Source organism: Columba livia, chromosome 1, assembly GCF_036013475.1.
Source record: "Columba livia isolate bColLiv1 breed racing homer chromosome 1, bColLiv1.pat.W.v2, whole genome shotgun sequence".
Lineage (NCBI taxonomy): Eukaryota > Metazoa > Chordata > Aves > Columbiformes > Columbidae > Columba > Columba livia.
In genome coordinates, this window is record NC_088602.1 from 60,504,843 (window position 1) to 60,519,187 (window position 14,345).

The 14,345-nt window shown below is 40.7% G+C and overlaps 1 protein-coding gene across 1 annotated transcript in view; it reads right to left on the reverse strand.

Moving 5' to 3' along the window:
• Window positions 1–12,042: 12,042 nt before the first annotated feature.
• Window positions 12,043–14,345, reverse strand: part of EFNB2 (ephrin B2) — a 43,311-nt gene continuing 41,008 nt past the window's right edge. The window contains exon 5 of the mRNA XM_005507809.4: window positions 12,043–13,761. Coding sequence (XP_005507866.1) covers window positions 13,379–13,761 — 383 coding nt within the window. The 3' untranslated portion in view covers window positions 12,043–13,378. The remainder of the gene's footprint in view (window positions 13,762–14,345) is intronic.

Here is a 14,345-nt window from a genome sequence, read left to right on the forward strand (position 1 = left end):
CTAGAAATGTCCCACAAATGCTCCAGTGGGGTGCTATTTTCTTCGGTTATTGTACACTTTGCAGAATTGTCCATGCTGCCTGACCATTTGGAATAAGCCAGTTTGTTTTGGCTCTTAATAGTAGAAAATGCACGAGTAATTTGAACTCATAAGATATGTTTACAGCAGTCTTCCTTTCTGCCTTTCCTCTTGTTGGTAACAAGAAGGCTATTGATTTCCTATTATTTTTTTGAACTGTTCTAATTTTAAGACCATTGTAGCTATATGAACCTCAGGGGATCTAAAACCACAGTGCTGAAGGGGTTAAGCAGGTTTATAAGCAAAGAAAATGTGTCCAGACTCATTGAAGCTTTTAAAATGCCATCTAAAAATCAGTGTATAGGAGTCAGCACCAGCTCAGCCACTGAACACAGAAAGCAGTACTTTAAAAACAGAACTTCATCATTCAGGTATTTTAAAAGTTCATTTTTAAACCTGGAGAGTGGCGAAAGCTGTGCGGCTGAGGCTGTTCGCTGCAGGAGGAGGCAGAGGATGGTGAGCAGCTGTGTGATCAACAATGTAACACCTGGTTTCTGACCTAAAGTGACTAAGAAACTGAAGATCTCATCACTGGCAGCCACCACTCCCTGTAACATGATCTGTTCTCTGATATATCTAGCTAATGCTCTTTGTAGGCCTCCGGTAGGCTCTTGCTCCAGTAAACAATCCCTCTGAGTTCTTTCTTTCCTTGTAGAAACCCATAGAGATGAGAAACAAACTATGAAAGATGGGAGATGGATCTCGAAGCAGGGATCCCCTTTCCTGTTATAATGGCCATCCAGCATGCCTGTTGCTCCAAGTTTTAAGATCACCAGGTGTCTCCTAGGCCTCATGGATTCCCTAATCTTTCCTTCAGTTCTAAATTATAGCATTCATTCTTCTTGCTATAGGAGTCTATCCGCATCAAATGTTTCTCAGTCTGCCTGAGGATTGCTTATAAGCATCATATATTTGTTTCAGTCCTACACACTTCCACACATTTTTTTATGTAGTCGTGTACAAAGTAAGTGGGACTTTTATGCCTGTGTACGCCAGAGCTGAATATGGACTTGGATTTACTGTGTCATCCAGTAATGGTAACACAATAGCGTTTGTCAAAGTGCCAGTGTAAAGTGCAAGTGGATTTCAAACAGCTGTAGTGCTGCCATATGCTGCCCTTTGGCTAAGCCATGACTTAAAGTTCAGCTTCCCATATAGAGCAAAAAATTGACAGATTCATCTTTTTTTGGATCTTCAGAAGCAGTCAGGCTCTTCACTGTGCCTTATTCGTCTACATCCTTCAGATGGGTGCTGCTGACACTGCTCCCTGACATCAGACCCAGTGGGTGCCTTGATTTCTGAAAAGCAACCTCCTTGTGGAGTTCACTGCCCACCATTAATGAAGTGTGTGACATCTCAGCCCAAGCCAAAAGATCAGAGGAGAACTCACAAACAGGCACAGTGCCAGTAAGACCTGATCTCCCACTTAGGACACATGTCAAATTAGGGTCATGTAAGGGTCAGAGCCCTCAGACAAGATTTAGGCTGCCTAGGTGGACTTGCAACATGAGCCATGCCCTCCATGTTTAAAGGGAATTCCCTAAATGTCAGGTTTTGGGATATCCTTGGTCTGTGTCTCTAACTGAACAGAGACAGGATAATGCCACTGCGCGCACTGGACAAGCGGGGTTAAAGTCTGACTCTCTAAGTCGCTATTTTGTGAATTTTAGAAGCTTTTCTGAGCAATGGTTGTTTAACTATCATGGGTGATAAAACTTCAATACAAAAGAACAACAGAGTCAAAATACCTGGCAGAGCACTGACCTGAATTCATATATTTATATTCCTGCTTTGAGTCACCCTGGCCACATATTTCAACCCAGGACTCCTGCACCCCTGGTGAATAACCTAACCTGGGAGGCAAATGCATGTTTCTAGAGGCAATGGAGATGGTGACAGTCTAACTGCTAGCAGGGACCCTTAGCACTTGGGAAAGGACCCAGGCTTTGCTTAAAGTGTGGTCTGTCTACAAAAGATGGATTGAGAAAAAAAGCAAATTGTTAGTACAGGCATGATTTATGTGGTTTGTGAGGAAAAAAAAATGGTTTAAGAGGCCTATTTGAAAAAGGAATTTTAATGCAACAGGTTGGAAGATACAATGACAGTGTATTCAGATAAATATTTGTTCTTAAGGGCCTGATTTTGCTGCAGAGAAACATAGTTAGAAACCTCTTAAGCTTTGTGACTGCAGCTGAAAATATAATCCCCTCCTTCTGGATAGAATGCCTAAGAGGTGCTGAGCAGTTTCAAATCCTACTAATATTAATGCAAGTTTAAAGTGCTTATCACCATTCAAGGTGTTTCACAGGAACAGTTTGCCACAATGCTGTGGACACAATAACTGGCCATGATGGCATCCAAACTGTTTCATATGCAGTTCCTTCTCAGCTCTTCTGAGATTACACTATAGGAAAAAGCCACGCAGTCTCAACCAGCAAACTGTATAGTTTTCCCTCTCTTTGTTTTTAAAGGATAAAGCAGAACTAAGGGAGAGTTCGAAGTACAGCGAAAAAAATTGTTTGGGGCATGGAAAATTCACTAAATGGAAATAGGGTGAGGAGCATGGGTGCCATAAGAATGAGAATGAGATGAATGTAATTCTTTTTTAAAGGTGAAAATATGCTAAGGAGTGGTAGAATTTAGGAGTTGATTTCTCTGTCTCAGAAGAAATGAATAGAGAGAGTTTCAAAGGTGGAAAGCTAAAAATTGATCAAAGAAAACACTCTTTCATATGATGTGTGACTGAACTGTAAAACTCACCTCCACAGAAAGCCACTCAGGCCTAGAATTTAGGAAGATTTAAAAAATCAGAATTTGAACACTGATTAAGAGTGCTTGGAGTTTTGATTTTCAGTGTTTTTAAAGAAAAAGAACTTGGTACACTCATTGATTATGTTTATCTTAAAATAGCTGGCAACGGGTAGGAATTTTGCAAGAGTCATTATTTCTAAGAGACTTGGAAATGTTACTAAATGGGTCTTATATTTCACAGCGATTTAATTGCCACTTGATTCATGGTTGTCAATTTGTTAGTAATCAGGGGCCAAATTCTTCAGGGCACTGAAATCAGTCAACTACATCAACAAAAAACTCCAGGTTTAAGAAATGACATTTGGGTCACACACTGTTCTAGGAGCCAGCAGTAATGTTAAATAGAGCCAACAAATAACAAATAGGGAGTGTAAGACTGCCCAAAGCTCCTTCTGCAACCCAGAAACAGCCTCTTCTGGGAAGCTGGTGCCTACCTCTGGGTCTGCAGAAGATGCTGCTGTGGTAGTTGCAGCTATTTCTCTGTCTTCGTGCTTTTCACCACCCATGCAGTTTCCAAGGGTTTAATTATCATAGAATCATAGAATAGTTTGGGTTGGAAGAGACCTTTAAAGGTCATCCAGTTCAACACCCTTGCAATGAGCAGAGATATCCTTTATCATAGAAACATAGAACGTCCTGAGTTGGAAGGGATCCATAAAGATCATTGATTCCAACTCCTGTCCCTGCACAGGATAACCTCACAGTTCACACTATGTGTCTGAGTGTGTTCTCCAATTGCTTCTTGAACACTGTCAGGTTTGGGGCTGTGACACCTCCCTGGGGAGCCCATTCCAGTGCTCCACCACCCTCTGGGGGAAGAACTGCCACTCCTCCTCTCCTTGTGAGGAAGCTGTAGGCCAGGATGAGGTCTCTCCTTGGTCTCCTCTTCTTCAGGATGATCCTTAAGCCAGATCCTCCTAATTCTTTGTTTCTTGCAAAGCACGGCTGACGGAGCACTTGGCAGCAGTGCAGAATATGAACTAAGGCACACCAAAAGCCCTGGATCAGTCCCCATGTACCTTCCTTATGCAATCAGCCTATTTCCAATCAGCTGATTTCCAAATGGCTTCTGTCACAGCCACATGCAGAAAGCTGAATGACTGAGCACCATCACTCGGTGCTGCAGCAAGGGCTGTGCGAAACTCCCGTTTTGTGCAACACAGAGCAGCTCTTCCCTTTGAGAAGGAACCATCAAAGCTCCGGGGACTGAGGCCTTGCCACCTCCTCCCCACCTCGCTGCAAAGCCTGAACAGCCCAGGGCAATCCCTCATGGCTTCTGGCTGAAAGAGAGAAAATACCATCAGTCCTTATAATTTCTGCAAGCAGGGATGAGGCCTGTCTGGACCAAGGTGTATTTCCATCTGTCAGTAATGTAACACAGGTTAAATGTGACAGCAAGATACCTCAGAAAACTGATGCAAAAATATGTCTCTCAAATCTCATCTGCATGTTCATAGGCACTGGTCGATTACTAGTGTCTTAAGCAAGGGGAGACTGTGGAAAAGTTGCAATGAGCCAGCTACACAGAAAAACAAAAGTGTTGTATAACTTGATAAATATAGCTCTGATGCTATTTTTGAAATATTTAGGCTGGGTGAAAAATCCAAAGGAGTAAATGTCTGCTGTTTCAAAACGCAGCACTAGAAGGGGGTGGAGGGGAGCTGGCAGAAGGGATTTATGTTTCTCCTGCAGGAACAATGTCTTAGTATAAATCCTTTGTATTGTGTGTAATCACATAGGTTACACCTACCAGTGGCCAAAGCATCCAGACTTTAGTTTTGTCACTGCTCCTTGTAAGAGACTGAAATGACAAAGCTACGTAAATAAGCCCCAAGCTGGCTGCCACCAGGCTGGTGCACTGACAGTAAAACCAACAGCACTTTCTGCTTCTCAGTGTTGAGCTGATGTAAGGAAACAGAGTAAAACCAAATATTGGTTATTGTCAATAGTCATTCTGTCTTTCAAATATGCTCACTCACTTCTGAGCTGCACGCTAGTCACTGCTTCTTAATGCTACTCAAATGATGCCTTCCAAAGTGAACTACTTCCTCTTTTCCGACAAGAGATTTGAATAGATTTATTTTTTTTAAATACAAGAAACAAGACAAAATAACCCGAGATATTTTTAGCTTAACGTATTGAAGAATGGAGATGTGAAACCAACCAGATTGAAATGAGCTATATTTAAATTGTATATAGGCTTTTTACTCCATGCTATTTTCCTTCAGATGCAATTGAATAAATATGGAAGAAAGAGATAAAGCCATATAAAAATCCAAACTAAAGCTGATTGGAAAATAAGGGGCTTAGAAGAAAACACACTCTTGGTACAAGGACTGTTCATGTGTTGCATGACAACATTTTTTTTTTTAAGAAAAAGTTGTCATCAGCTGAAACCCAGATCCAGTGATATAAAAGGAGGAAAGCCTAGGGCAATGTTTGAAAAGAAACTTTCACATTGAGCAACAAAAGCTTTGTCCAGAAGTGAAACCTAATTTGGGAAGATGCGAAGCCCCAGAAAAGGCTTTGGGACTGACAGGGCTGGCCTGCTGACCAATCAGGGCATGGCATCAGGGGATGTGATAAACAGGCTGAAGAAAAGCAGCCACTGATTTCTCAATAGTGGATCCTCTCAGCTTGAACAGAGTGTTGAGGCCTGGAAAATTCAGTTGTGCTTTGCTGGCTATTTACAAAAAGAAAACACAGCACATAATGAAGGAAAGAGTGTGAAGCAAAGGCAGCACATGCAACTACTTTGAAATCTTGCACTATCATTTGGGTTTCCACAAATTTTTCACAGTCACACACAGATTCTTTTGCATCTTCTGCCTTGTGGTTTCACATCCCTCAGTATTCCTCAAGGTTAAAATGCTATTGCTTCTGAATAATCACTGATTTTTTCAAGTGATCATATACTTCCAACAGCTGAGTTTAAAGAAAGCCAACATTCGGTATTTTGATCTAATTATGAGATTTGGAAACACTGGGAATAAGGCATGTGGAGATGAACAGATAATGTAATAACAGCGGACAGCTGACCTGCCAGTTATACATATGGAATGGAATTAAATGCAGGAGTAAGAAGGAATGAGTTTCAACATTAGAAGAGGGGACAAAAACACACATCAAAATGTGAACGATTTTTATTACACATTTTCTAGTAATCCAACCTACTTTAATGAAGAGGTACAGCAAATCGCTGAAGATGTTCAATAAAATACAAATTACATTTTTTTATGGCATTTAATAGCAGTCTTATAAAAGCATGTCATTGTTGGTATGTTTTTGAGTACAGTCTTTATAATATTCAGGACAACACTCTTATAAAGCACTTTCTCATAGCTAAAAGAGGTATAATAAAATCTATATGAGTATTGCTTATGCATCTGCAGTTGAGAAGTGTGATAAGCAGGATCAGATATCAAACTGAGCTATGCTAATTTATATCCACTGAAGGTCTGATCTAGAAGGAACATTCTCCCATCCTCAATGGATTTTTCATATTATTAAATTAATTACACTTCTTCAGCAGCCTAAGCATATGAGGGTCTGTCAACGCACATGTCCTGTTCCAGAGGTTATGACAGCCATGCACAAGGTTCTCTGCTATTTAGACCTAAAATAGTCCTACAGTTATTCAATCCTTGCAGATCTTTGATCCCTTTTTCAAAAGATCTTGGCTTGCAGAAAACACTGAGTTCTGGTCTCGGTTCTACATCCCACACAGGGTCTTTCTCCTCTCAGTGTATAGCAAAACAATCTGGCCTGATTTCCTCACCCACTCGAAACAACAGCCACCACTTATCGAATATTACACTTAGTTGCCTTTCATCTGCCAACATTTCTCTTCTGCTTGCTATTACCTGTGTTCCACTGATGCCTTTAGAGCTGTGAGTACTGTCTCTCTAACTCCCTCCACAGCTGACCCTCTCATCTTGGTCTGATTTCTCCCCGAAATTTTGTTGTTACAGTTGTCCTCAAGCTTCCTTCTTGGCAAGTGATGTTGTTGCCCTCTCACATCCCTTCCCTCTTCAATCCTCCTCATCCTTCTGCTCCACAGACCTTCCTCCAGGAGCAGCCACCTGCAGCTCCCCCTCCTCATCCTCAACACACATGGGCAGGCTCTTGCCCCTGTTTTGCAAGACTCACCAGTCCCTGTTTGCCAGCACCTCATCTGTCATCATCGGCAGATCCAGGCACAGGCAAGGATATAATCTGTGCGCTACATCCAACAAGAGCCCCAGTTCCACCATCAGCCTCATGATTCTATCTGCAGGGTAACTCCTATGGGTTGCATTATGCTTTAATTAAGCATCAAGGTATTTCCATGAGTCATGTGAAAGATATTTTATTTCACAGCTGATAGCTCAGTCAACTGAATCCAGCATGATTCGGATTACGGATGGCACAATCATGAATACACTGTGGTATATCCTCCAACAGCCATCCTTTTCCAAAACAAATATTAGTTGATTTCTGATTTGGTGCTTCATGTAATGACATGCTAACTGTATAATGAGTATGTTTGGTGTTTTTAAACTCTGGGCTTTTTCCCCACCAAAATTTCTATTGGGACTATGAAGACAAAGAGTGTCTCTTAGAAAGACCAAGTTTCATTTTCTTTTATTTGCTCACTGCTACACAATTTTAAGCTTTTCTGCAAAAATAAAATTTACAGTGCCTATAGAAACAAAATGAGCATGCTGCTGACTGAGTGAACATTTGATCAATGCATCACAGCAAAGCTAAAGAGAAAGGCTAAAGAAAGAGGTATAACATTTTAAAACCTAAGCAGTAACATTGTTATGCTTACTTTGTGAGGCACTATTTTATGTAACAGATCCTTATTCCACTCTAGATGGGTAACAACTGTGAATTACAGTTTTATTTTCCACTTAGTGGAGCTTATTGACTTGGACTAGTTCTTGCCAGGAAACCAGTTTTGTAATAAAGGCAGTAAATTCTGATTTTGTGCTTGTTTGATAATTAATAGTGCAGCATCAGCAGCAGTGCAAAATGCAAGTATGATTTCTTTTTTCTTCTGCAAGTTGTAAAAGACGGGTTATAAGTCAATGACTTGATGCTGAATGTCTAAGGCATGTATCATCTGCCAAACGCAGACTCAGTGATGGTTCAGTTATGTCGGTGAATGTATGTGTGCAAGGTCCTCTCCTAGTATCTTTGTCCCCAGGCATAACTATGCACATACAGTTATACTGGCAACCATTTTTTTCCCCCCCAGTGGAGACACCATTCATAGCAACGCCGCTTTTCCTTTGTTGCAAAAACAGTGGCACAAATAGGCGTGTGCAGGTGTTGCTATACATGCTAGTTATAAATATATATAATGTATATGTTTATAATAAATGGAAAAAAGAGACACAGAAATGAAAATGCCGTGTAAACTTGACACTATTGAATTAATTTGATCACCATCTTCCAGTATTTACCAAGGCCTAAAATAAAAACAATAGCTTTAGTCTTATCTAAGCTAGAGTCACAACTCTAACAGACGGTTCCATCAGACAAGCTTTTAGCATAGTCCAGACTTGAGCACCTCACAGCCATTACTGATGTGGGGATCCTCATGACAACCCATCAAGATGAGCATGTGAAATTCCCCCTGGCAAGCATGAAGCAGGAAGTGAAGCCTCAATCCAGCTGAGTATGAGCATGCTTCTGAGTATGGAGGACTACCTACCTCCTTTGAAGTGATTTGCAGCCCTAAATGGAGGATTAGGCCCCAGTGATTTACCTGAGAAGTCAGTGGATGCTCACAGGCTCCACCATGGGCGCTCAAGCCTTCTGCTGGACCAGGTAACTCTCCCAAGGACATCTGTAGCAGACTCAGGAGGTGAACCTGAGTGACACTGTGTGACTTTCACTATAAGCTCAACTTCCAGCATAGATTCTATAAACTGGGCCTATATAGTGAGCTCCTTCAGCAAGGAGCCATGCTAGCCCAAGTGTTCTACAGTCTCTGGGGCTAGGTGTGGTTTCAGAATACTTGTGCCATTGCAACACATACAGTGCCTTTTCTATACAGTCTTTTTTTCCCTGATTATTCAGAAATTTAAAAAATAATTTGACAACTGGGAATTGCGTGACCAATACTATGAATAACTAGCTGCCTTTCTTCAATGAGAACTCTATGACAAATCGGCATCTGTTGTAAAGTGACAAATGCATCTTTCCCCTCTATAGACCTTCCCACCTGTTACTCCATAGCTGATCACACCATTTATGTGCTGCTAACAAACTGAAAGTTGCTTCACTTTCAGGGTGATCAGCCTTTGTAAAAAAAAAAAAAATGAAGGTATTATTAAATGAGAGAATTGCTTATCCTAGTGAAAATTAGAGCAACATAAGCACAGATCTTGTATTAAGGCTTGTGCCACTTGCACATGTTGGCCCCCATCTCCCTGAATTTAAGGTGCAGTAAAGCAGGGACAGGATATGTGGCCCCATGGAAAGAACCATGCAAAGATGTTTTGACTTTGCAGCATTTCTAATCCTTTGCTACCTCCTGATGCCTTCCACCTCCTGCCCCTTCTTGCTCAGCCACACAACCCCAGGCTTGCTGCTCCCCCTCTGCCCCAGTATAAATCTACTCCATACTGTCTGGGAATTATTTCTATGGCTATAATCTCACCTCTCAGATCATCCAGGCAACCTGGTTGCTACACCTGACCGAAGCTCACTGACCTCCAAGGGCATAACACCCCCATGTGCTTTTTAAAATCTGCTGATATATGTAAGAGAAAGTCTGGGAAAGAAGCAGGTTAACAGAAGTCAGTGTATTATAAGGTATTTCTTTTTTCTTTCCTATAAAGCACTAGCAATCAAGGTGGAAAGATTGCAGAGGGGGGGAGAAAAAGAAGGGAAGGAGAAATGGAGGTAAGGAGGAAGGAAGGGAAGGAGGAAGGGAGAGAAGGAGAGAGGGAAGGAAGGAGGCAGGTTTGGTGGCTTTCTTGTTTATTTTCATCTTCTAAGAAAGAAAAAAAAGGACAAAACAAAGGAAGAAAAAATACTTAGAAGGCAAGGTTTCCATAGGAAAAAAATATTTTATTTTTTAAGAACAAATTCAGTTTGAAACAGACGTGGAATGTGATTTTCATAATTTTCATTTTCTGGGAACTAATTGCAATGTGGAACTAAAGCTGATTTCAAACTTATGACCGGCTAGTTTTAAACAGAACAAAACAAACAAACAACAAAACAAAACAAAACAAAAAAGAAATTATTTATAACTCAAGCATAATACTGTGTTACTTACAAACTGGACAAAGAAATTTTTAAATAAATATTCATGGTACACAATTTCAGCACAAATATGCGGCAATTTGGCAACCTTTTATACCATTTTTTTCCTCAATACAGTGCAAAGGGGAATGACACTGCCTTTAAACAAGCTGTAGCTAAATACATTGCAAAATTCAAATTTTATACAAAACATCTTGCTCAGACTTTATAAAAAACCAACATTGCTCTATATACACAATCTGGTTAAGAAAAGCCATTTTTGTCTTGTTTTCATGTGATTTTTTTTTAATTATTTAAAAAGGTGAATAAGGCTACTGTAACACCCCAAATCCATATACAGTAAATCTGAACCTATTTACAGCATCTTCACTTAGACATGATGGTGCAAATTCCAAGTCGGGTGACTAGGGATGATCATACAAGCAAGGCATTTACAGTAACTTTTCAAAGCTGGACCAACGTCAAATAAAGGAACAGTTGGTAGATTGTCATAATTCTGCACCAGACACAAAACAGACGCACAGTACATTTTTTTTTTTTCAATTGGTTGCAGGTTGCTCTTGAGCAATTCGTCTGATTTTTTTTTCACAGTTTAGTACATAACTAGAATGTAGCCAACTGATGAAACATATATTTGATTTAATAAAAATCAGTTTCAGTAAACCCATCTTTTCCTTTCTTCCCCCTCCCCCAAAATAAAATCTTAATGACTTACAAGAGAACCTTGTATGGATGGATTCACAGAAAGGAAGGGTTGTTGAAAAGAATTACATATGTACTGTAGTTAGTCACCATGGTAACCTTCCACAGAACCATGGGTTGGGATTTTTTTTGTTTTGTTTCTTTCTTTTGGACCAACATCCCAACATCATTTTCAGGTTCGGGAAACAGAGAAAGTGATCATTTCTCTGACAGAGTTTTTTCTTTTTTTTCTTTTTTTTTTTTTGTTTTTTTTTTCTTGCAGGTGCTCACCAGAGGTCTGAGAACCTAAAACGCTGTTGCTACATTTTCTTTCCAAATCAGAAAGCAAAGTGTTACCATAGTAACATGACTATGTTAGAAATGTCTATTTGCATAGCAGATATAAAAGTAGAGTTTTTTTATTTCCTCCCCAGGGCGGGAGCTTTAGGGGAATAGCCATGCTAAAGAGAAAACTTTAACCTGAAATCCCCCTCTACGAACCTCAACAGAATTTACAGAACACATCAGCCTGTAAGGCAAGGGAAAACACAACACAGAAAATAAATGCCGGCACACCTTGTCATTGTTAAATACGTTATACAGTAACGTTAAGCTCCTGACATTTCGGGCCTTATATTTCCCCGTTTTCTCATACGAGATGCTTTGGATTTTTTTTAATATATGCTCCTATTCTTATTTTTGAATGGCTGATGATTTTCCCAGAAGCAGTTTATTTTAAAAAAAAAAATGTGTGTGTATATATATGTGCATGTATATACATACATACACACACGCATAAATATGTAAAATGATGACAAGTTAAGACTATTTAACTGCCACAAATGAATTTCACATCTTCTGGTGTAGATTCTGTGCAATCTCAAAATATATATTAGTAAAAAAGGAAACCAAAACAAGAAAGAAAGACTGAATGAAATAAAAACTCTCACTTTATATCCCTTGTGTTCTATACACCTATTATAAATAAGACGTATCTTCCTTCTCCATCTCAGTGTCATAATTTATCTTATTCTTATGGACTGCAAGAGGTTTGCCACATGTGCTTTAACTTTGCCACAGAGCACCAAAGAACGGCTGTGTCAGTCACAGTACCTACACACACTGTGCAGGGACAGCACTACAATAAACCAAAGTGTCAACAGGCTCAGTCAGAAAAAAATTCTGGTTTGCTTTTAGAGATGAGAAAGGTTGTTTTTTGTTTTTTGTTTTTTTTTGTTTATTTTCCCCACAGCTTTACCAGTGATAGAATTACAGCTCATTTGACCTGTTGGCTTATAATCATCTTGGTCAGATTTGGCTCTCTGCTATTTTCTCAAATGCTTTCCCTGTATTCAGTATAATGCGATAGCATAGCAGCTGAGTCTGCTTAAAAGTCACCCAAAGCAGACTACCTTTTCGCTACAGCTACAAAGCTGTATATTTTATTGCCAGTACCACGACAGCCCTGCCCTAATATATCCTCAGCGGCCTGCTATTGTCTTGTCCTCTCCAAGCTTATTCACTCACTAACAATACCCCTTTGTTCTACTGTATTGAAGGTAATCTATTTTTTCTGCACACTGGTATTTGATAACCGTGAATTCCTTCAAATGCAGCCCTAATCCACTGCATGTGTTATCGTGTCTCCTACTTGCCTCTTAAAACTTAGCATAACAAAGTGCTGTGCTACCTAAATGTTTTTTGTTGTTGTTTTTTTATTTTTCTTTTTTTTTTTTCTTCCCAGCTCCTATTTTTGAGGCAGCAGTATTCAATCGCAACTGCAGTCAGCCCTTCCCTCCACCACCCAGTCCTGCTCTTGACTTTGTTGACAGCCTAACTTTTTGGCTGGAAGGCTCCTTACTATCAAACACAATTTCTATAAACGCATTACCCATTCGAGTGAGGCTGCTATAGCAGATGGATGGAGCACGGATCTCCAAACATTAATGTTCCATTAGTGATTCAGGAGGTGGAGTGAAAGGAAATCTTATGTGAAGGATGGCAGAAGCCCGGAAAACAGAAAAAAATGGAACAGTGACAGACTAAAAGCAAGAGAACTTTAACAAGTCTTACTTAGACACCAAGGTCTGTGTGACAAATCCAGTATGCACTGAGAGAGACACACAAAAGTCACAAGATTGCATTTCAAGCTTGATATATCCTAGAGCACCTTCCCAGGATGCCTGGAGCGATTAACATCCACGGATCACTCCATCTTCCCTTGGCTTCTGTACATGCCTGAAGGCCCACAGCACATGGCTTTGAGGACGATGAATGTAACAAGAGTACAGCAATCAGAATGGGCATCTTCTACGTAAAAGTCTTCCAGCTTTTCGTGAATACTCATTCACCAAGATAGGAATTCTACAGACTAGGTAAGCTGTCCAGCTCGCGTCGGCTCCCAGAGAAAGAGCTGTCGCCTTCTCCCCCCCGTGCTTGAGTCAATGCCAGCGCACAAGGCGTCATCACAAACCCCAACAGAAAGCATTTGACCAGTGAGTTTCCTCTACGACTCCACGGTACCACAGAGCTGGTTGTGTGTTTCTCAGACCTTGTAATAAATGTTTGCCGGACTCTGAGGAGGCATCTCTTGAACTATGTACACTGGATGTCCATAGTCGCCACTGACCTTTTCATAGTGGGGGCAAAAGACACTGTCTGCAGTCCTGAGAGGAATGATAATGTCACTGGGCTCAGAACCATTGTTGTTGCCACTGCGTTTTGGGGTGGCTAACGTACTAAGTGAGAGAGTTGTCGTGTGTTGTGGGGAATGCTTCCTGTGTCTTCTCCGATACTTCAACAAAAGAACCACCAAAGTGATGATGATGACGATGAAAATGATGCACCCTGATGCAATCCCTGCAAATAAGGCCACCTCTGAACCCAGTATACTGGAATGCCCAGCCTTACTGCCATCTGTGCTAGACCCTGGAAAGAACGGAAATAAAACAGACAAAAGTTATTGCCATCCTGCCACCCATTTACGCTGCTTAAAAATGTGTAGAGTAAGCAAGACTGGAAGAATTAACTGACAGCTAAACTTTGACAAACCAATTACCCTTTTAGATAGCTAAATGCAAACAGCCGAAGTCAGCAATCAATATTAAACAAGACTTTGTGTCTGTTGGTCTCACTTTTGTGCTGCTCCCAAATCACCCTGTTTCATACATCATCATCCATCAGTGGTGAGGACTGGCACTGACAAGGCAGCCTTTGATGCACTCTGCATCTTTTAACAGATGCTGGCCAGCCCCGGGCAGCAGAGAGGGGTGGGATAGGACTGTGAGGGGAAAATAACACAGGGAAATGACAATTCTCAGGACAACTGGTACCGTTCAGTGTCACACTGTTCTTCTGTTATTTTATCTTTTGCATATCGATTTAAGTTAATCCGTCCTCTTAGTGCCGCTTTAAGTGGACTTGTTCTGCTTGCACATGAAACGAACGAGCTTGAGGCAGTGTGGGAGACAGGCAAAGTGGCTACGGCATATACCTGTTCGTATGAGCTTATG